General features: G+C 41.3%; 1 protein-coding gene across 4 annotated transcripts in view; it reads right to left on the reverse strand.

Annotated features, from left to right (window-relative positions):
* Positions 1 to 24,710, reverse strand: part of DIAPH3 (diaphanous related formin 3) — an 801,864-nt gene that overhangs the window by 276,885 nt on the left and 500,269 nt on the right. For all 4 annotated transcript variants that reach the window (XM_073663944.1, XM_073663945.1, XM_073663943.1 and 1 more), the window contains one exon: positions 20,995 to 21,120. In XM_073663944.1, the coding sequence (XP_073520045.1) occupies positions 20,995 to 21,120 (126 nt within the window). The remainder of the gene's footprint in view (positions 1 to 20,994; positions 21,121 to 24,710) is intronic.

Raw genomic sequence — 24,710 nt, forward strand, 5'->3', positions numbered from 1 at the left:
ATCAATGTTGCTGCAGACAGACACTCATTATTGCACTGCTCTTCAACCCTTTGATGAACAAACTGCCTTCTGTCACAGCCAAATATTTCACATTTTGAAACTTTAGTCCAGAGCACCTGCTGACATTTTTCTGCACCAGTTCCTATGTTTTTGTGCATAGTCAAGTCTCTTGGCCTTATGTCTATATCGAAGGTATGGATTTTTTTCTTTCCAAGAAAGCCACTTCTGGACAGACTTCTCCTAACAATAAATGGGAGTAGCAGGGTGCCATTTGTTGCTGCCAGTACTGAGATGTTGATGCTGTTGGACATCTTTCGATTTAAAAGGGAAGCATGAGGTGTCTCATCACCAAGTTTCCTTGACCGGCCACTGCACCTACTGTCCTCATGATTGTCCATTTTTAGATGCTTCTTCAACAGTGCTTTAGCAGCACATATTGAAAGTTTACTTTTAAATCTTTGGCTCTAAGAAACCTTGCTGATACAGTAGAAATACCTTGTGTCTTATTGTTGTGCTCTGTCTTGCCATGGTCTATGACCTGAGTCATAAAACTGTCTTCCACCTTCTCACTTTGTAGCAGAGTTTGGCTGCTCCTCATCCAGTTTCAAACTTCCTAAATTGCTGTTTCTGTTTCAGTTAATGACAGTTTGAACCTACATTTGAAAATGATAATTATGACCTGTTTGGTATAATTGGTTATTTGTACAACTAAACAAAATCTGTGACCTTGTGCAAGTGTACCTAAAAGAATTGCTGCTGCTTTAAAGGCAAAGGGCGGTCAAAACAATTATAAAGTTCATTTACTTTGCATTTTCATTGATAAAAGACTATTAATGCTTGTATTTTGGAAAGTAATCTTAAAACTTTGCACAATACTGCACATAGATACACACTATATAAACTAATATAAATGTGGTACTAACAATTATACATTAAGCTAAAAAGTATTGGCATTTGAAGGCATGTTATGAGAAACTTGTACCCTTAAAAAATCCTTGGAAACTTTTACCTTACCATTTAAATTAAGCAGTGCACGCCATCATGAATAGTAACTTAAAAAGCATTTGAAGATACAACTAGTCTTTGTATCTATTACAATACAAATTAAACAAGGAGGTATATCAGCTGTCATGTTTGTAACAATCACCTTACTATGGAGCTGTCATGCAGTGAGTTGGGGCTGAAATGCAGATAATACCACCACTCAAGTTTTCTTACAGGTGCTAAGAAGATAAAAATATCAAACAGTTTCTGTAACAGTAGCCAGATATTGTTGGAAAGATCAGAATACTAGAGAATTAACCTCCAAAATACCAGTTTCCAGACAACTTTCTGCGGTGACAACAATACTGCGGTAACATACCTTTGGTCCGGTTCACGCTTTGTAACACAATGTGGCAAATTGCTACAATTGTTCAAATGTTAAATGGAGTCTGTCAGCACAAAGTGACTTCTCAAACCAAACAAGCACATGCACTCTGTGGCCGAACAGTTCAGAGCACCTTCCCCCCTACTTGTTGTAACACCATTGCCAGCTCGCCTGCATGGTTTCCCTTCTCCCTCCATGCAAGGGCGCTGGCATACTCACTGCTCCGGCCACGTGGCATTTTCCCCTTCTGCTGGCATGTCTCCTGCTTGTGCTGCTGCCGCACTTCCTGGCAGCTCGCCTAGTGTGCATGTGGGACCGCTTCCCCATTCTTAAAGGGGCAGCACACGCACATAGCGAAATGCCCTCAGCCTTTAGCTGAGAGGCATTTAGTATAATTAGTATACCGGCTGGATGGCTCTCAGCCTATTGCTGAGAATCATCCTGTATAAAAGACTCCCTCTCCCTTAGGGAGTCACCAGAGCAACAGCTCTCATTAGTATGTAGTCTCCCCTACTAGTGAGTTGTTAGGTCCTCTGGTCCTGGTGTGGCCAGTGTCCTGTTCCCGAAGTCCCCTGTTCCTAGTGTGGCAAGTGCCCCGAACATTGTCCATCGGTCCTTGTGTGGCCAGTTCTGTTTCCAAAGTCCCCTGGTCCAGGTGTGGCCAGAGCACAGAACATTATCCCCTGGTCCTGGTGCAGCAATTCCTGCTCCTGAAGTCCCCTGGTTCTGGTCTGGCCAGTTCCCTGAACATTGCCCCCTGGTCCCGATACAGCCAGTGTCTAAACATTTCCCTATCAGAGTATCCGGACTGCTTCAACCTATCCCAGAAGTATCCGCCTGAGTCTCCGTGTCAGTAACCATTCTGCAATAAACCTGAACCTACTAGTCTGAACGGAGCCCTAGTCTGTGTCAGCTAACCTGACTCCGGGGGTCAGCTACAGCAGTACCGGCATCTGCCTAGGAGTGGTACCAACGGCTACCTGCAGCCCAGCCTGTTTCCTCCATCTGGAGCGGCAGTGAGCACCAGATAGCCGCTTAGCTATGCCCCTACCTAGGCAGACCCGGCCCAGTGGCACAGTGGGTCCACTAATCCACAAGTGCCACCGGGTGACGTAACACTTGTCTGCTATCACTCTCCTATATCATTTTACTTCTGTAAAGTCAGACCTGTAATTTAAGGAAACCTGTCATGTGAAATAAAACACTATTAGCCTGAAGATATAGGGTTAATTTACAAGTTAATAAGAGTTCTGACTCCGCTGTCACTCTGAAAGCCTGGCTACTGGGAGAAATTAAGTTTATTCCTCCCGGCAGCCTCCAGCTTTCCCCAGTTTCTATGTACTGAGTAAGTACGCCCCAGCACTGACTGACCACCGGCTTTACAGTGCTGACTCGGCTGTCACTTAGTGACAGGGCATGGTTACAGCCGCCTCTCACTATGAACTGAGCGGTGACTTAAGCTGCGCCTCTGACTGAAAGCAGAAGGCTGCCGGGAGGAATAAAGTTAATTTCCTCCTGGTAGCCAGGATTTCAGTCTGGCAGCCATACTGCTTCAGAAAGCTATAACCCTGCAGATTAACCAGATATCTGCAGGTTGTGTTTTTTTTTTCACATGACAGGTTTCCGTTAGAGAAAAGAAGGGTGGAGATGCAAAACAAGTAGGTAGAAATCTGCACTGAACTGTTTGGTCTAGCAGAAGGTGCACCAAGCGTCCGACCATGGTTTGAAAAGCCATTTTGTACTTTAAGTTTGTGTGTGGTTTTATGCTGGTTTACAGTGGGGTAAATAAGTATTTGATACACTGCTGATTTTGCAATTTTTCCCACCTACAAAGAATGGAGAGGTCTGTAATTTTTAGCGTAGGTACAGTTCAACTGTGAGAGACAATTTAAAAAAAAAATAAAAAATCCAGAAAGTCACATTGTATGATTTTTACATAATTAATTTGCATTTTATTGCATGAAATAAGTATTTGATACAATAGAAAAACAGAACTTAATATTTGACATAGAAACCATTGTTTGCAATTACAGAGGTCAGACATTTCTCTTTAGTTCTTGATCAAGCTTGCACACACTGCCGCAGGAATTTTGGCCCACTCCTCCATACAGATCTTCTCCAGATCTTTCAGATTTCGGGGCTGTTGCTGGGTAACATTGAGTTTCAGCTCCCGCCAAAGATTTTCTATTGGGTTCAGGTCTGGAGACTGGCTAGGACACTCCAGGACCTTGATTTCCTTCTTACAGAGCCACTCCTTAGTTGCCCCTGCTGTGTGTTTCTGGTCATTGTCATGCTGGAAGACCCAGCCACGAACCATCTTCAATACTCTGATGGGAGGAGATTGTTAGCCAAAATCTCACGATACATGACCTCATCCATCCTCCCCTCAATACAGTGCACTCGTCCTGTCCCCTTTGCAGAAAAGCACCCCCAAAGTATGATGTTTCCCCCACCATGCGTCACAGTTGGGATGGTATTCTTGGGGTTGCACTCATCCTTCTTCCTCCAAACACGGCGAGTGGAGTTGATATCAAAAAGTTCTATTCTGGTGTCATCTGATCACATGACCTTCTCCCATGCCTCCTCTGGATCATACAGATGGTCATTGGCAAGCTTCCAACAGGCCTGGACATGAGCTGGCATGAGCAGGGTGACTTTGCGCGCCCTGCAGGATTTTAATCCATGACGGTGTAGTGTGTTACTAACAGTAATGTTTGAGAATGTGGTCCCAGCTTTCTTCAGGTCATTGACCAGGTCCTCCCATGTAGTTCTGGGCTGATTCCTGACCTTTCTCAGAATGATCCTTACTCCATGAGGCAAGATCTTGCATGGAGCCCCATACCAAGGAAGATTAATAGTCATTTTGTGTTTCTTCCATTTTCTAATAATTGTGCCAACAGTTGATGCCTTCTCAGCAAGATGCTTGCCTATTGTCCCGTGGCCCATCCCAGTCTTGCGCAGGTCTACAATTTTGTCCCTGGTGTCCTTAGACAGCTCTTTGGTCTTGGCCCTGGTGGAGAGGTTGGAGTGTGATTGATTGAGTGTGGACAGGTGTCTTTTATATAGGTAAAGAGTTCAAACAGGCGCAATTAATATAGGTAATGAGTGCACAGTAGGAAGGCTTCTTAAAGAAAGACTAAAAGGTCTGTGAGTGCCAGAATTCTTGCTTAAAAATCATACAATGTGATTTTCTGTTTTTTATTTTTAGATTTTGTCTCTCACAGTAGAAGTGTACCTACGATAAAAATTACAGACCTCTCCATTCTTTGTAGGTGGGAAAACTTGCAAAATCGCCAGTGCATCAAATACTTATTTCCCCAGTGTGTGTGTAATATATATATACACATACATACATACACACATTCATATACACACACACACACACATTATATATATTAAACAGATGAGGGGTAATCTGTCAGCTCTCCTGACATGACTATGTTCGTAAACACTAGAATTTTCCCCAAAACTGTTTATTTTGCTGTGACTTATGTTCATCCTAGAAATGTATGAATAAATTAAAAACACAATGTTATCACCTATAACACAGTCAAAAGCGATATAGTGTTCCTCAATTACGTCAATGTAAAAACCAAGTAGTTTTCCATAAAAGCATTTTTTTTAGAACTTTTTTTGTGGTAGCAATGCTGCTTTTTATTTGATGACTAAAAAGGAAAAATGTTGGGGGGGGGGGTTAGGAGAAAACACAAAAACAATTGTAAACCTACTTTCCATACCAGATATAGCAAATCTTTGACCAGATTTACCAAAACAAACATTATACATATATTAAATTGCTTGCCTCCTTTCAGTTTTTTTACTCACTGGCTCAGTAATGTGTAAGGTAACAAACTGAGCGTTATTAACCATCCCCTGGGCCAGTGCTGCTGCTTCACCTGCGCCCCCATCTCTGTTGATTGTCTGCAGTAGTGACAATGTGACATTACAACTGCAGCTGATAGACTGGTGCAGCGGTGTAGAGGCAGCGTTGGTCCTGTGGGCTAAAAGTACATGAAAGGGGACAACCCCTTCAAATACTTATAGTGAGCAGCTTCTACAGAGTGTGAAATCTATGCAGCAGCAGGGAGGAGGGACACTGAGGAGATATTATTCAGGCTAGGTGAGTGCGGAATGAGTTCAATGGTCAAAGGATTATACAATCATCTTGCCATGGATTTTCAAAGTAAATACAACATTTTTTTCAGGTCTAAAATATTTAATATATCCAATTTCTATTGTTAAATCAGGTGCTAGGTCCACTTTAAGTTTTGCTCATAAGCCATTTTATGAATTGTAAATTAACATACTCTTTAATGGATAAACATTTGTTAGCATTAGGGAACGAGTGTCTTTAAAGCTACCAATGAGACTATTAATAAGTGTAATGGCAGCATGTCTGCTTGGTTATTTATGAATTATACCACAAGGTCCCATTCCCTTTGTAATAAATATGTGCTTTTAAAACTATTAATGCACTTTTCATGGCCATGAAATAAAATATTAATTGCTGGATTATGAATTATTTCAGACTTGCATGTTCATTTACAATATTTAGATTTCACATTTAGCAGTAAGGGATGTAACATTAGGAAGCCTTCTGACCTTTCCATTTACTATTGTCTCTGTCAAAAAGTGGTGAAGTTTTATTTTCCTTAAAAACAGATCTTCATTGTTCTCTTTGGTATTATATTGACAAGTTATGTTTTGCGATTCTTCATCATTCTGGCAAACATTTCTTATATTGTTTAAGTAAGATTTGGTAATGTAAATTGCAGTCAGCCAAAACTGATGAATAAAAAGATTATTATGATTTGACACTATACGAATAGATCAAAAACCACCCAAAAAAAAATAAAACCGTTTGGTTGGGCTTATACAGGGCAATTCTAGTTGCAATAAGGTATTAGTCAAGGATTTTGTTCCAGTATTTTGCTGTGGAATTATTAGGACTTTGTGTTGTATTTACTGCAGATTTCAGCGCAGAATACTAAATAACATTTAAAGGGATCCTGACAGTTGATGCCCAATCCGTTGCCCAATACATACATTAACTCAGTCAGGTATGTTGGACTCTGAAATGTTAAAGGATAGATAGATACTGGCTGATGACGGATTCCTGCAGTGTTTTTTTGAATGCTCCTATTATATTGATGGCTGGATCATACACGACAACCACTTTATCTTTACCAAACACCCGGTGTGCGTTTTTCACTAAAACTTCATTCATTTGTGAAACGCGCGTCAGGTATTGGGTGGGTGAACCTCCGTTTACTGCATGCACTTTTTGAACTTTTGAATCAATGTCTGGGAATTACTTTATTTGGCACTCCAGTCTTATATACTGTGTGGATATATATGTGATATTACTTTCCTATTAATTACTTATACAATTATATACAGTACAGACCAAAAGTTTGGACACACCTTCTTATTTAAAGATTTTTCTGTATTTTCATGACTATGAAAATTGCACAGTCACACTGAAGGCATCAAAACTATGAATTAACACATGTGGAATTATATACTTAACAAAAAAGTGTAAAACAACTGAAAATATGTCTTATATTCTAGGTTCTTCAAAGTAGCCACCTTTTGCTTTGATGACTGCTTTGCACACTCTTGGCATTCTCTTGATGAGCTTCAAGAGGTAGTCACCGGAAATGGTCTTCCAACAATCTTGAAGGAGTTCCCAGAGATGCTTAGCACTTGTTTGCCCTTTTGCCTTCACTCTGCGGTCCAGCTCACCCCAAACCATCTCGATTGGGTTCAGGTCTGGTGACTGTGGAGGCCAGGTCATCTGGCGTAGCACCCCATCACTCTTTTTCTTGGTCAAATAGCCCTTACACAGCCTGGAGGTGTGTTTGGGGTCATTGTCCTGTTGAAAAATAAATGATGGTCCAACTAAACGCAAACCGGATGGAATAGCATGCCGCTGCAAGATGCTGTGGTAGCCATTCTGGTTCAGTATGCCTTCAATTTTGAATAAATCCCCAACAGTGTCACCAGCAAAGCACCCCCACACCATCACACCTCCTCCTCCATGCTTCACGGTGGGAAAGAGGCATGTAGAGTCCATCCGTTCACCTTTTCTGCGTCGCACAAAGACACGGTGGTTGGAACCAAAGATCTCAAATTTGGACTCATCAGACCAAAGCACAGATTTCCACTGGTCTAATGTCCATTCCTTGTGTTATTTAGCCCAAACAAGTCTCTTCTGCTTGTTACCTGTCCTTAGCAGTGGTTTCCTAGCAGCTATTTTACCATGAAGGCCTGCTGCACAAAGTCTCCTCTTGACAGTTGTTGTAGAGATGTGTCTGCTGCTAGAACTCTGTGTGGCATTGACCTGGTCTCTAATCTGAGCTGCTGTTAACCTGCGATTTCTCAGGCTGGTGACTCGGATAAACTTATCCTCAGAAGCAGAGGTGACTCTTGGTCTTCCTTTCCTGGGGCGGTCCTCATGTGAGGCAGTTTCTTTGTAGCGTTTGATGGTTTTTGCAACTGCACTTGGGGACACTTTCAAAGTTTTCCCAATTTTTCGGACTGACTGACCTTCATTTCTTAAAGTAATGATGGCCACTCGTTTTTCTTTACTTAGCTGCTTTTTTCTTGCCATAATACAAATTCTAACAGTCTATTCAATGGACTATCAGCTGTGTATCCACCAGACTTCTGCACAACACAACTGATGGTCCCAACCCCATTTATAAGGCAAGAAATCCCACTTATTAAACCTGACAGGGCACGCCTGTGAAGTGAAAACCATTTCCGGTGACTACCTCTTGAAGCTCATCAAGAGAATGCCAAGAGTGTCCAAAACAGTCATCAAAGCAAAAGGTGGCTACTTTGAAGAACCTAGAATATAAGACATATTTTCAGTTGTTTCACACTTTTTTGTTAAGTATATAATTCCACATGTGTTAATTCATAGTTCTGATGCCTTCAGTGTGAATGTACAATTTTCATAGTCATGAAAATACAGAAAAATCTTTAAATGAGAAGGTGTGTCCAAACTTTTGGTCTGTACTGTACCTCTCCCTAGTTTTACTATTTTATTTAAGGGATTGGTGCCTTCTTATCATTAGGGCTTCCTCATTAGTTCACCCTCCAATTTATTACTTCTGTTGTTGGATATTTATATATGTTTTTATTATTCATTGTTTAAAAATAAATAATTGCATTCACTATAGTCCTGGCACACATTAGCTCTTTTTGGTCTCTAGCTAAAATCTCTGAGACTACAAACTAAAAATAAATTTAAGTTCACACATACCACTTACACTACACAAATAAAAAATTTAATTTAATAGATTCAAAAATTCAGTAATCTTTGCCAGATGCCAACTTTCAAGTCCAGGAATCAGCAAGTGTCCAGATTAGATGCAGGGAGTGATCAAATGTAGTTGTTCATTGTCTTACTTTAGAGAAAAAATAAATACATTTAGAGCCTAAGTATTGTCAAAATTTATTAAACAGGCTCATCACAACAAAATCCTAATATATACGAGTAGTTGGCCTCAACAGGCAACTGATGTAAGGCCATCTCTATCCTAAGATTCCAAGGAGACAATAACTAGAGGGTCATCTGTAGACTGCCAAAAGATGACAAATGCTTCATGTTGTACTATAGTCCATGTTTAACTTGCCAGAAAATCAGGACTTGAAATTTGGTGCATAATGCACAGTTCTCTTAAGGTACTTTCACAGCATTTAAATTGGGCTAAGGTCAAAACTTTGCAACACCTTTCTTTTCATTTGCAACACATTTTCATTTTTCAGTCATTTGTGATGTACATTTGCAGGTGTGCTTGAGATCATTGTCCTGTTACAAGGCCCAGTTTCAGCCAAATTTTGGCTTTAAGGCCGTGGCCCAACTATCAGTATTTGATCAGTATTCTGTCAGTATTTTTTATCAAGAGTGGGAGCCAAAACCAGGAGTGGGTAATAAATGCAGAATTGGTGACGTTTTCTATTATTCCTTTTCTCTGATTGTTCCTCACCTGGTTTGTCTCCCACTCCTGAGAAAAAATACTGACCGAATACTGATAGTAGGGCCGTGGCCTTAGACTGATGTCCTCACATACATCTCTAAAATACTTTGGTATACAGACGAGTCCATGGTTGTCAATGACTGCCAGATGCCCAGGTCCTGTGGCTAGAAAACAAGCTTATATCATCATCCCTCCACCTTCGTGCTTTACAATTGGTCTAAGAAGTTTGTGATGATATGCGATATCTGGTTTTCACCAAGCGTGGCACAGGGCATTATAACCAAGAATCTCCACTTTGGTATCATCTGTCCAAAGGACCCTGTTCCAGAAATCTTGTGGTTTGTTCAGATGCAACTTTGTAAACGTTAGTCATATTGCCTTTTTCTTTGGAGAGAGAAGAGGATTTCTCCTGGTTAACCCTTCCAAACAGGCCATACTTGTTCAGTCTTTTTAATTGTACAGTCATGAATTTGAAAATTTAACATGCTGAGATGTTTAGAGTCTGAGCTGTAGCTGTTGCGTTTTCTGCAATTTCTCTGAGCATTGCATGGTTTGGCATGGGGTTTAATTTGCTGTGATGTCCACTCCTCGGAAAATTGTCAACTGTCTTAAATGTTTTCCACTGTGAATAATCTTATTCACTGTAGAATGATGGATTCCAAATTGTTTGAAAATGGCCTTATAACCCTTTCCAGATTGATAGGCAGCAAAAAATACTTCTTTAAGATTATTGCTGTTGTTTTTACTCCTTGGTATTGTGTTAAAATGCCTGAATATACCAAATGAGCAAACTAACAAAACCTCTGCTTTTAAAGAGATGGGCATACTCACTGATAAACACTTCATTAAGGCCATTTGATCATCAGCACCTAACTGTTGTTAATGTCTTACCTGGTGAGACCTAAGCCATAGGTCTGGGTCAGAAGCACGGACACAAAGGCAATGGTGTAGCAGAGTGGGTCTTGATGCACAACAGGTGGATCAGTGAGGACCAGGCTAGCAGGACGTCAGACAAACAAGGAGCAGGTAACAGAAAACTGAGGCAAGTGTGTGGCTACACACATAGGAACAGTATTTGTACAGAAAATTTGTATCTTGCGGCAGAGAAGCAGTTAGTCACAGAATTGCAGTCTAGTATCTTCCTTCAGGACATTGGTTAATAACAGTGATGTAACACAAAAGTAAATGCAAACTGGAAACGCCCTTTAAGAGTTGTACGACCTTGATTGTAAAAGCCATATGTGAGCAGGACTGGAAACAGTTGCAAGGAGTTGGCAACGTGTGAACCAAGAGGTTGATGTGGACAACAACTTGTAAGCTAAATGGTGCTTGGAAACAATGCTGGTTGTAACATGGTAGACAGTAATAGAAAAGTAAACAATAGACAACCGGCTTGAGCTCAGCAAAGTGATTTTAATGAAAACTGACCAACCTGAGGCAACTGTGGACAATGCTATTTAATACCCAAGCAACTTACCACTACCAAAGGTGGACTTAAAAATCCTAGAGAGATGTTAGAGGCATTTGTCGGGTTACCTGGGAAACTCTGAGTGGACTACTGAAAAGGGAGGTGGTCAATAGGAGAATGGAATCAGGCTGGCTCTTGTACCGGGATCGGTGAGTAAAATAACCTCTCGTTTAGGGACTCTTAAGAAGAGTTTGTAACAGAAGAAAGAAGCTGGTTGGCATGAAATCTCATGAGCAAGATTTGAGCATTAATATCCTTTTTTATAGACTCAGCATCACTTTTTGGGACCTCACAGTCTATCAAGTATTAGAGGTTCTCACAAACTTTCTTACAGTCAAGAATTCGTTTAATCTCGTACTTCATGTCAGGATCAGAGGCAAAAGCTAAAGCTATCTTGACAGTAGGAATTCATTGAAAATGAGAGGACATAGCAAGACGATATGAAAAACATTTGCCATTTTTAACATTGAAGATACTATCCAAACAGAAAGTAGCCTGATCGATTTGCTGAATAATCTGGAATAGACTAATGAACTTGGGAGCTAGTTTCTTAAGAGTTTTAATAAACAGATGTTTTTGGAGGCACGCCAAACCATCACCAGGTGAGAAGTGAGGACAGGTCGGCAGGGTTTATCAGCACTTTTCACTTTGGCAGCTGCTGATGCTGCCACATTGGATTGCACCTAAATACAGATGTCATAGATGTCCTGTGAGATACTGTTCACAACAGGAAGTTGACTTTTGAATGTGATTGGCAGAGAAAGATGAGGCTCGTGAACATATACTGTGACAAAGGGAGATTCTCCTGACGACTCATGAACTTTTATGAGCTAATTTGGCCTAAGGAAGCAAATCTGGCCAAATACCTTGATGAGAGTTTGAGAAAATGTGTATGTTGAGGGCAATAAATTGATTACCAATTACTTTAAGATTGATAGGCATTTGACAAGTGTAAAAAGATTTTTAAACTGTTGAAGAGTACCCATCAGAACCTGGAAACTACCTGCACACCACAGTCAGACACTAAATAAGTGGGAAGTTCGTAGAACCATAAGATTTCTTTGAAGAACACTTGGGCCAGCTTGGTAAAGGAAAAAAATACTACGATACAGGATACCTTGTAGAATCAATCCAACAAGACCATATGGTAGCTAATTCTTGCACTGCAGAGGATCACTAACAAAGTACATAGAAATTTGATCCCAAAGTTCTGATGGTATAAAAAGAGGCTGAAGAACATAAAGGTACATGGGTATGTACTGACATGGAAGATAAGATGCCACAAATTATTTAACATCTAGTCTCCATTTAGGCCACCAGTAGAAACAGAAATGGATTTCAGTAGTTCTTCAAACCATGGGGACTAAAAAGGAGAGAAGAATGGGACCAAAATTAGGCTTTTCCGGTGTCGAGTCTTAGAGACCTTTAGGTGAACGCGGTGGTCCTCCATTAGCTGCCCTCTTTGTAGCAAATTAAGTTATAAGCTCCACACAGATTTGGAGAAAATTATAGCACCTTCAATCTTATAAAATAGCTCTGAAATGAAAGACAATGGGTAACAGTCTTTTAGTTTGATTTCATTCAGACTTTAATAGTCTATGCCTGCGGTCTCAGAGACCCTTCTTTGTTTTTTACAAAGAAGAAGCCTGTACTGGCCTTAGACGTTAACTATCAGATGAACCCACTTTCTAGATTCTCTTTAATATAAGACAACATTGCCTCAATGTAAAGGGGAGATCAAAGATAAACTATCTCTCTAGGTGGATCAGAGCATGGAAAAATGAACGTGGCACAGACAAATGAATGATATGGAGGTAGCGTTTCAGTCGTCTGCTTGAATAAGACATGTACAAAATCCTTTTAAGGAGCAGACAAGTTGAAGTGAAGTAAAGCAGAATTTCAGGGAAGTTCATTGAAGTAGAGCTTTGAAGCAATTTTGAAAAGATGATGATGGTCACCTTCTAGTATGGAATTTTATATGAACAGCAATTGATTTGAGGAAATCCAAAAGGTAAAATGAATTTTTAGCCTTCTGGCGAGTTAAAAAAGTCAAAGTTCACTGCAGTTCAAGAACCAAGGAAGGCTTGTCCCATAAGCTCAAAAGATTTAAAGGTAATGGACATAGGCACAACAAAGTTGTCTTAAAGGGAATCTGTCACCACTTTACAGTTATCAGACTGCTACTATGGCCATACAGGGTATAGAAAAGTAAATCTATATATACCTGTATGGCCCATAGTAGAGGTTAGATTGCAGAGAAAAGCGTTAATCAATTCTATTTTGTACAGGCTTGGCAACCGGGGGAAGCCAAGCAATCCCAGCCTATGTGCTTATTATTCCCCCAAATTCCCATCTATATGCTTAATTATCATAAATACCCCCCCACCCTGCACGTTACAGGGCCCTGTGACTTGCACTGTGCTCCCTGACTTCCCGTGCATGCGCAAAGCGCCGCTCACATAGAGCTCCCATAGAGCGTGCTTTGCTTCATCCCAGCCCCGTCTGCCTGTGCACTGCGCTGCAGGGTTCTATTGCGCAAGCGTGACTCCCCGGAATAGAAAGGTTTATAAATGCCTTAGGGTCATCATCAAAATGAGAAGAAGCAAATGTGGAAATGTTCCTCAAGAATAATAACCCAGATGTGAGAGTGGCTGCAGAAGGGGTTTAGGGATCTGTGGTGTAATAACAAGAGTTTGAGGCAATGCATCCACGAGCCTAAAGCCTGGATTTTCTCCAGTTGGCCTACAGAAAGTTACATAACAAGTCTGGATAGATCCTACATATCCAGATGCAATGATTTTGATGAAACTGCATTTTTATAATCCATGGCTTGTGTTTTCTGTTAAGTGTGCAACTGACTGGTGAGGTAGATTCTTTAAACCATAGCTCTAAATGAGCAGCATGGAATGGAGGCAAGGGTACAGCAGAGCGAGTCTTGAGGGACGACCCGTGAATCAGTGAGGACCAGGACCAGGACAGCAGGGTATTCAGTGCAACAAACAAGCAGAACACAGAGCCATGTGGGAAAAGTACTTATATAAGAAACTAGTATCTTCCACAAGGGAATCAGTTAATCACAGGAATGCAGTATGTTATATACCAGCAGTGCAATGGTTAAACAGAACTAATCAAGATGTAAATGTAGTCTGGGATCTTCCAAGATAACAGAAGTTACGTAACAGAGAAGTAAATGCAATTTGGTATCAGGACAACAGTTAATAGTTGCGATAACAGGGAAGTAAACAGGAGACAGGCTTGATGAGTTGTGTTAACTTGATTGCACAGTCCAGGTGTGAACAGTATTAAAATCAGTAGTGACGAGTTAGTTACTTGCATGCTGAAAGGTTTGTATAGTCAACATCTACTAAACTGGACTGAGCTTGGAAATAATGTTGGTTATACCATGAAAGTAAGGAGCAAAAGAGGGGATGTTAGATGCCAGGCGAAAGCCAAGTCAAATTAAATGGAGGAAAACTTTTGACCAACTTGAGGCAACTGTAAACAATGCTACTTAATACACAAGCGCATGACCTCTACCAGGACTACTGCAAATTTAGGCGGCCATGAGACAAAAGCCAGTGCTTCTGTCAGGACAGGTGATTAACAGCTGCTGCTTACCCTCTTAATTCTTATGGAAGCAGTAAGGGGGTGCTTAATTTTTCACACACTGCTTTTGAACTTTGGCCACGATTTTGTTAAATAATGACAAGGTATAATTTATCATGTGTTTTTCATCTGTGGTTTTATTTATGCAATTCAAAAACTTAAGGACCAGATTTTTTTTTTTTAATTATGTCTTGATAAGTAAAACCATAGAATTCAAATAAAATTGGCTTACTTTTCTCAGGACTGCTGATAACATTTACTAATAAAATCCAAGTTAAATTAGGCTTTTCCTATTGTATCTGCTTTTGGCTATTATAGGCTTATTTATGGCAAAAAAATAAATTAGCTGTGTTTTAAATAAAGACATCAAAATCATTTTTTTGTGCTTTAGTTTTATACTATCATCTGAAGAGTATACAATATGGAGACTTTCCAAACAGAATCGGGGATTCTAATTAGTGTCCTTCAACGCCGGAAAATATAATGGATAAATTGACCATTAAACAATATCCCACTTTTTGATAAAGTATCTCACACAAAGAGCATCTTTCCTGTTCCGGATTTCCTGCTGACTGTTTTTGTGAGCAGTCCGTCTTTTAAGAGAAAATCATTCAGCTTCCCCTCATTTAGGATTAAATGTACAGACAGATCCGGGCTTCTCCATGCTGTGTTGGATTATCTAACCTTTATATCAAACATTCTTTTTCTTATTAATTTGCTGGAAAATCTGTTTGCTTCAATGTGTGCTCCTCTAATTAGCGAGATCATGTGCTAATAGCATAAGCCATATGCAGGTCTACAGCTTCTAAGCTATTGTCTGTCTACAGAGATGCGTCACACTGTAGCAGAGAACAGAAACTTCAAGTCTTAGTGGAAAATAAAGGGGGCAAAATACTGAGAAACTGTCACTACTGTCAAAACAGTGCAAATAACGAAAAACTGTACAATTTCTTTTAGACAATCTAGGAGCAAACAAGTGCTTACAGACACCGAGCAAAGTAGAAGCAAAATGAATCTTAACAAGCAGGCCAGCAACCATTTATGCCTTTCACTAGAATATTCCTTGCTGTGTATTAGGTTATGTTGCTACTTTTTTACACTGCATTTACACTCCTTTTAATTTGTTTTTAGTGCAGATTTTAAGCTACACTTTTTTTTTTTTTAAGTTTTCTTAGTACAGAAACTTAGGACTCCACCTCAGAACGGAACTAGATTTTTTTTTACATACTTTTTATCAGGCTTTCCATAGAAACCCTTTACATGGCACTGTACATAACCTATATATGACACTGTGCATACAAAGTTCAATAGTCTTTAAAGGGCTTGTCCGGTCTAAAATGAAAAGTCTACAGTCACAGACTCATGAATCCCCCCCAACCTACATACTGTGCGCTGCAAGGATACACCAGTTTGTGAACCGGGAGCGGCGCAGCCTCGCTGAATACAAGTGTATGGAGTGAGGCCGTGCTTACTAGATGGCTTCTGCACGGTAGTATGCACATCGCATACATCACAGCCGTTCCAGGCTCAGAAACCAACAAATGCTCACAACACTATTAAAAGAAGCATATTTTCTGCATTAAAAAACACAGCATTTACACTATGTACAAACAGCTCACAAGAGGAAAAAGACGAACATTTTATCTGGATTTGAAGTGAAATTCAGTTGCAGCAGAGTGGCTGAGATTTTTAAAAAATTTCACCAACATGCAAAACAACAATGTGTAAAATGGCATGCAAATTTTAGATCCAATTCTTTCTGCAGATTTGCATTGTGAATTTCCTGATAAAATCCACTTTTCCAATGAGGTCATGCTCTTAACTGTCCATTAAATTTGTCCAGTAAATGTGATTTAGGCTATGTGTCCACTATGCAGAAATGCTCAGGATTTTTTCCTGAGCGTTTCTGCATCTCCCTGGCAGAAAAAACACATGCGGGATTGTACATGCGTTTTTCCTGCCAGGGACATGCGGATGTGAAGCGTTCTTCACATGCATTTCCGCATGCGGGTTGTCAAGCGCTTTCCAAGCGATTTTAGCATCACTTGGAAAGTGCTTATCAACTTGGTCACACTATATAAATCCATGCAAACGACATGGATTTATATACTGTGACCTTAAAGAATGGTAAAAAATAAAATGTAAATCTATACTTACCTTCCAATGGCCCCCAGAGTCTTGCTTCGCTCCATCCTGGCTTGCCGGCAGCTCGCAGTACACTACACTGAAGGACCTGCCATCACATGACTATGACGTCAGCGCAGGTCCTTCAGTCCACCGCGAGCTGCCGGCAAGTGAAGACTAGCGCACCGCGGGCCATCAGAAGGTAAATATAATGTTTATTTTTTATTTTATTCTTTTTTTCACAGGTTCTATGGTACCCGGGTCCGGAGGAGAGTCTCCTGTCCTCCACACCCGGGTACCATCCGCACATTGAAACGCTTGGATTCCGCATGTACAGATCCAGTGATGCGGAATCCAAACGTCCCAATGAAAGTCAATGGCGGCAAAAACGCAGCGCTTCCGCAAAATAATTGGTAGTGCTGCGTTTTTTTCCGCAATGATAACCCGCAGCGGAAATTTCCGCAGCATGTGCACAGCACATGCGGATTATCATTGGGGAACATGGCAGGCGTTTAAGCGTTTCTGCAGCGTTTTTCCAGCTGCGAAAACGCTTAAAAAAACGCATTGTGGGCACACAGCCTAACGCTGTTCATCTTAAAGGGAATCTGTCAATAGGATCAACCCTCCTAAGCCGTTCATTATAAGGGCATGTAGGTCATAGGAAGGTGAATAAAGTGATATAATGATAAGTGTGTTCTAATGTTTTATTCCAGAGAAATCCACGGGGCTATGGGCTGGACACTCATCTGTAGGAGATTCTGCCTCCGGAGCTCATTTTAAATAAAAATGGGTTTTAACAGAGTGAGACATGTAACTAACTGAACAGTACAACTGAACTTTGTCTCCTTACAAACACTTTGCAGCAGCTCTCACAGCTCTGTTGCATTACAACTATCAGTGGCATAGCTACTCGGGGGGCACAGGGGGTGGTTATGTATACTAAAGAACCCAACTAGCGGGCGCGGCCTTGCTCCATACACTTGTATGGAGCGAGGCCGCGCCCCGTCTTGAGAATCAGCCAATCTGTGGCCGTTGCCTCGCTCTATACAAGTGTATGGAGCGAGGCCGCGCACATTAGTTGGGTTCTGGCCGGGAGCATGAATAGAGCATACATCACCACCATTCTCGGTTCAGAGACCGGCGAATCCTCGAAGTGCACAGTGCATGCACGCTGGGGGGATTCATAAGTCTGCAGTCACATAGTGTGACTGCAGACTTTTTCATTTCAGACCGGACAACCCCTTTAATTGTATCGGTATGTACAACACAATAACATAGTTAAACTCTGCGGTCGAGCAGGGAGCCACTGTTTCCCTTGCACTGCGTCTCTATGTGTAGTGAAGGGCTGTGGACCAATTATACTGTGTACAGAGAGCTGTGTAGAGCCCCCGTCTCACATAGCGAGATCACTAGCGAGATCGCTGCTGTGTCACGGTTTTGGTGACGCAACAGCGACCTCACCAGCGATGTCGCTATGTGTGACACTTTGCAACGATCAGGCCCCTGCTGTGAGGTCGCTGATCGCTGCAAAGTGTCCTGGACCATTTTTTGGTCGTTGCCCTCCCGCTGGTCAGCACACATCGCTGTGTGTGACCAGCGGGAGCAGCGATCAGGCTGGTAACCATGATAAACATCGGGTTACTAGGGGCACACGCGCACCTAGTAACCCGTTGTTTATCATGGTTACGAGCCTGCTAAAGTGAATGGTAACCTCCCGCTCACTGTAGCAGAGTGGTAACGATGATAAACAACGGGTTACTAGGAGCGCGTGTGCCCCTAGTAACCCGATGTTTACCATAGTTACCAGCCTTCTCCTGCTTCAGCAGGCTCGTAACCAGGAGCAGGACATCGTGGAAAGATTCTTTCCACGATATTGCTGCTCCCCTGATCGTTGGTGAGCCTGCCTGTTTGACAGCTCACCAGCGACCAAATAGCGACGCAGCAACGATCCCTGACAGGTCGTATCATTGTCGGGATCGTTGCAGTGTCGCTAAGTGTGACGGGGCCTTAAGAATAATAGTATGTACACTGGAGCTGTGGGGGTATCAGTGTGTAGAGGGGAGGTGTGTATTCATTATGTACTGCATATAAGAGACCTATGGGGACATCATAGTGTGTAGAGGGGAGTTGTGAGAATATCATGCTGTGTATAGAGGAGCTGTATGGGGGGGACTCGGTAGAGGGGAGCTGTGTGGACATTATACTGTGCAGAGGTGAGCTATTCGGGGGAGGACTCAGGGGAAAATGTTAAATGTGCATTTATGGTTATATAGGAACTCGTTATTGTGACTGACAAAATGGTACACAGGGGGCATTATTATTTTCTAGTGGGCAAAATATGGACACTTTTTAGGGCACTTGCACAGGACACATATTCCAATGGTCCGTTTTACCATCTAGACGGCACAAAGGAGGCATTATACTTCATAAGAGACACAGTGATGGACATTATTATATGGGGCACTAAGAGGAGCAGTATTTTTGTGACACAAAGTAGGTGCAGTAATAGGGACACATACGGCAGCAGAGCTCAGGTGACAGGAGGATGAGGAGTTTGTGCAGATTGTGAATAGATGGGGATGGTGCTGGAAATGTGAGAAGTCAAATGTGTCTGTTGTAAACGTCGCAAACAAGTCGTGACTGGAAGAAGTTATGTCAGTCTGGGTCAGATGGAAAGGGCTGAAAAGATGAACAACTCCATCACAAAGAACATCACCCGTAAGTCACTATATATAACTATACTGTAATCTTTTATATGTTCTGCAGGACTGGTATCTACCACTATATGGTCACAATATGGCTGCAATAACTGTGTTGGTCTGTGTATAGTGACTTATTTTCAGTAACAGCGCAGTCATCTGCTGAGGTTCCGCTATACCCATGATAAGGGTGTGCCACCATTGTAGTAAACTATAAGATACGATACACTTTATTGATCCTGAGCGAAATTACAGAACATAGCTACTTGATTTAGGGCCCACTGAAAAGCTTCACCTCCCCGCTCCTGCTGACTTAACCCCCTAGCAAAGTCTCTGGCAACCCTGTCTGCAACTGAGATGGAAGCTGAGAGGAAGCTGCAGATGAGTCAGGTATAATCACACACAGCTCTGCAGTGAGATCAGGAGAGCAGAGAAGCCATCACACTGGTAACCATTACACATCACACTGGTAACCATTACACATCACACTGGTAACCATCACACTGGCAACCATCACACATCACACTGGTAACCATTACACATCACACTGGTAACCATTACACTGGTAACCATCACACATCACACTGGTAACCATTACACTGGTAAACATCACACTGGTAACCATTACACATCACACTGGGAACCATTACACATCACACTGGTAACCATTACACATCACACTGGTAACCATCACACATCACACTGGGAACCATTACACATCACACTGGGAACCATTACACTGGGAACCATCACACATCACACTGGGAACCATTACACTGGGAACCATCACACATCACACTGGGAACCATTACACATCACACATCACACTGGTAACCATTACACATCACACTGGGAACCATCACACATCACACTGGTAACCATCACACATCACACCGGTAACCATTACACTGGCAACCATCACACATCACACTGGGAACCATCACACATCACACTGGGAACCATCACACATCACACTGGGAACCATTACACATCACACTGGTAATTCCCCCTTCGTAAAATAATCTCTGGAGGCAGATTCTCATGCAGATCAGTGTCCTCCCCAGAGCTTGGAATAGCTCATTTACATATAAGAAAAATATGGATTTCTCTGGTATAAGACATCAGATCACAGATATCATTTTATTCAGCTTCCTATGACCTGTGTGCACAAATAGACGGCTTAGGAGGGTTTATCCTACTCAGATTCCCTTCAACAATAATTTTAGAACTGCTCCAATAATAAAATGAAACCTCTCTGTTATGTGTCTGCAGCTCCTATGTAGATGTATGTGTCCCAGGCATACACAGTGGTCCTGCATATTGCCTCCTATCTGCCCCTATGTTGAAGCTTACAAATACCCTTTAGCAGAAAATAGTTATACTGTGACTTGGTATCTTTCTGGTGAAGGACATGCCATAAGAATGTCATATAGCTTATGTAGCTTAGTAATGCAATAGTGGCTTCTAGACATGCATGGGATCAGTGCTAATCCAAGAGTTTGTGGAGGACATGCTGATATTGTGGCATTTTACACAAAACACTTTTATTCTGTCAAAACTAGTAGCCTCTGCTTTTGACGAAACCTTTTACTCACAGCATGCAGCCTCTTTGCTGCCAAAGCTTTCGAAGCATAAACGCTGAAAAATACACAAAGGTTACTGGAAGAGATATAAAATGCTAAGTAAATCTTGCGCTTATTCAGCCAGCCCTGCATAAGTTGTGTGGTCGTCAAAAGGATATGGACATCTTAGTCACAAACTTGTCATGTGCGTCGTCAGATTGGGGAAAGGTCTCCAAATCCGTCTCAAGCTGTTGGAGCTGGCGTTCCATTTGTTTCATTGTCTTTTCCAAATTTTCAGCAGACACTAAATTAGTAAAAAAAACAGAACTAATTACACAGAAAACCTAAAATACCACAGCACTGTATACACCATTTCTTTTTCCACCAATGGAGTAGATATTCAAACACAAGTGTTGTGGGTGAAGCATAATACATACAGTATGCCAAGTGTGTCACACGTGTCTATACATTATAGGGGTGTGGCATAACTATAAAGAATCCGCGTCTGTGAAGCGGCCCCTTAAAAGTATACCATGGATTACAAGATTTATTAGGTTTATTACAGCTTTATTAGAGTCTACATTAGTAATCAAGCACAAATTGATTGGATTTACATGAAATTCCCATTATTTTGGGTTGCGAGTATAGACATTGCTGGGCCCAGAGTCACTGCTCCTTCTGTTCCCCCTGGTCATCGGCAAACCATTAGATGTATTGCTTAATGTGGTGTATGTTACAAAGTTTACAACCGGCTTAGAGGGTATTAAACCAACCCCACCATTAAACAATGAAGCAGATTGCTCTTTAGGATATCTTGGCTGCACCTACAAATTTCTAGAATTTCAACCACAGCTGACGCCCCCCAATCTCATTAATTCACTGTACTGTAATACCCTAAGGGTGGCGGCCACATGGCCAAAACTCTGTCCACCAAAATTCTACAGCTACTGGCTAGCCACGGCTGGGCGGAGAATCGGTAGCAGAACGTACAGCCGCAGCATGTGGCAGCACCCTGACAGGTTCAATCATGGAAAGCACCAAGGCCATTTTATCACAGACATGTGCAGCTGTGACCTAAGGGAAATTACCAGAAAGGATAAAATGTGCCTAAGGAAGTACAAAGGCATCACAAGGAAACATTGCTTCTAATGTTAAATGGTGTGATCAAAATATAAAAAAAATATATGGAGTTATGCGATTTGTCAGCCATGAGAAATCTAGCGTGGAAGTCGTATGTAAATTATGCTGAAAGTGCATTGGGGGCGTGTCAGTGTTTTTGGAAGAAACCATAACAAGGTCATTGACACGCTCCCCAATACACTTTCAGTCTGGTTTGTATAATGGTATCCACGTTAGATATCTGATATACATATCTATGTATGTAAATATATATATATATAATTTTTATTGGAGAACCAACGTTACTTCCATTCTAATAGTTCCATAGGTAAAAACATGGTGACAGGTTCCCTTTAAGAACAATGTCACACCCGTCTATGCGTTATTGGAAGTAGCAGTATTTTGTTTTATATCCTAGTCAACCATTAAAAACAAAGAGATCACAAATGTAAGAAATGCAAAACATCAGGTACTGCACATTTTTGCAAACATATACAGTATATATACAGTGCCTTGTGAAAGTATTTGGCCCCCTTGAACTTTTCTACCTTTTGCCACATTTCTGGCTTCAAACAAAGATATAAAATTCTATTTTTTGGGGGAAGAATCAACAACAAGTGGGACACAATCGTGAAGTGGAACGAAATTTATTGGATATTTTAAACTTTAACAAATTAAAAACTGAAAAGTGGGGCGTGCAATATTATTCGGCCCCTTTACTTTCAGTGCAGCAAACTCCCTCCAGAAGTTCAGTGAGGATCTCTGAATGATCCAATGTTGTCCTAAATGACTGGTAATGATAAATAGAATCCACCTGTGTCTAATCAAGTCTCCGTATAAATGCACCTGCTCTGTGACAGTCTCAGGGTTCTGTCTCAAGTGCAGAGAGCATCATGAAGACCAAGGAACACACCAGGCGGGTCCGAGATACTGTTGTGGCGAAGTTAAAAGCTGGATTTGGATACAAAAAGAATTACAAAGTTTTAAACATCTCAAGGAGCACTGTGCAAGCGATCATATTGAAATGGAAGGAGTATCAGACCACTGTAAAACTACCAAGATCCGGCCGTCCCTCTAAGCTTTCATCTCGAACAAGGAGAAAACTGATCAGAAATGCAGCCAAAAGGCCCATGATCACTCTGGATGAACTGCAGAGACCTACAGCTGAGGTGGGAGAGTCTGTCCATAGGACAATAATCAGTCGTACACTGCACAAATCTGGCCTTTATGGAAAAGTGGCAAGAAGGAAGCCATTTCTCAAAGATATCCATAAAAAGTCTTGCTTGAAGTTTGCCACAAGCCACCTGGGAAACACACCAAACATGTGGAATAAGGTGCTCTGGTCAGATGAAACCAAAATCAAACTTTTTGGCCACAATGCAAAACGATATGTTTGGCGTAAAAGCAACACAGCTCATCACCCTCAAAACACCATCCCCACTGTCAAACATGGTGGTGGCAGCATCATGGTTTGGGCCAGCTTTTCTTCAGCAGGGACAGGGAAGATGGTTAAAATTGATGAGAAGATGGACGGAGCCAAATACAGGACCATTCTGGAAGAAAACCTGTTGGAGTCTGAAAAAGACCTGAGACTGGGACGGAGATTTATCTTCCAACAAGACAATGATCCCAAACATAAAGCAAAATCTACAATGGAATGGTTCAAAAATAAACGAATCCAGGTGTTAGAATGGCCAAGTCAAAGTCCAGACCTGAATCCAATCGAGAATCTGTGGAAAGAGCTGAAAACTGCTGTTCACAAACGCTCTCCATCCAACCTCACTGAGCTCGAGCTGTTTTGCAAGGAAGAATGGGCAAGAATTTCAGCCTCTCGATGTGCAAAACTGATACAGACGCAGCAAAAGGTGGCACTACAAAGTATTAACTCAAGGGGGCTGAATAATATTGCACGCCCCACTTTTCAGTTTTTAATTTTTTAAAAGTTTAAAATATCCAATAAATTTTGTTCCACTTCACGATTGTGTCCCACTTGTTGTTGATTCTTCCCCAAAAAATTAGAATTTTATATCTTTATGTTTGAAGCCAGAAATGTGGCAAAAGGTAGAAAAGTTCAAGGGGGCCAAATACTCTCACAAGGCACTGTAGATTCAAGCAGTGATCAGGCATCAGTCTATGTAAGAGACAGTGAGCTGCTTCCCGGCGTAAGCTGATAAGACAGACGGGGTTGTGTGTCTCTTTAACATATGATGTCTCGCTTGTACCTCTCCATTCTAATACTATTTGCAGGCTATCAGCTCTTCTCTCGCGCTGCACCACTGTATGCATCCCTGAGTGTGTTTACACAGGACAGAACATGACTTTCACAAATACATCACACATGCATAATTTGAAGAATGTCAACAGTAAAGGTTAAATACACTAATAAATATTTATTTAGTTCATGGTAAATGCCAAGAATGAAATAATGCCGGCTATGGAAAAGATTAGCTGCTTATGGTCTAACGATACAAAGTCTCTGCAAATGTTACACTGAACGGTTTATATAAAAAAGTAGAATGAAGTTAAAAGTGACAGCTAATTAACTGTTTAATTGCTACTAATAGCTTGTAAATTCAGAAATGAAGGAGCCTCAACAACGTCAGGACATCACAAATCAGCAATTCAAGGTTTTGATGCAACAGATTTCCTTCTGAACCGTGGAGGATCTCATAGCAGTGGCAACAAGTTTTTTTCTATATCTTTACAAACATTTTAAATAATCGTCTGATATATGAGCCAGCTCAGTAGGTGAGGATCTGGGTGTGTAAAAAGAAA

Source organism: Phyllobates terribilis, unplaced genomic scaffold (genome assembly GCF_046119375.1).
Source record: "Phyllobates terribilis strain yellow unplaced genomic scaffold, ASM4611937v1 Scaffold_2__4_contigs__length_985480577, whole genome shotgun sequence".
Lineage (NCBI taxonomy): Eukaryota > Metazoa > Chordata > Amphibia > Anura > Dendrobatidae > Phyllobates > Phyllobates terribilis.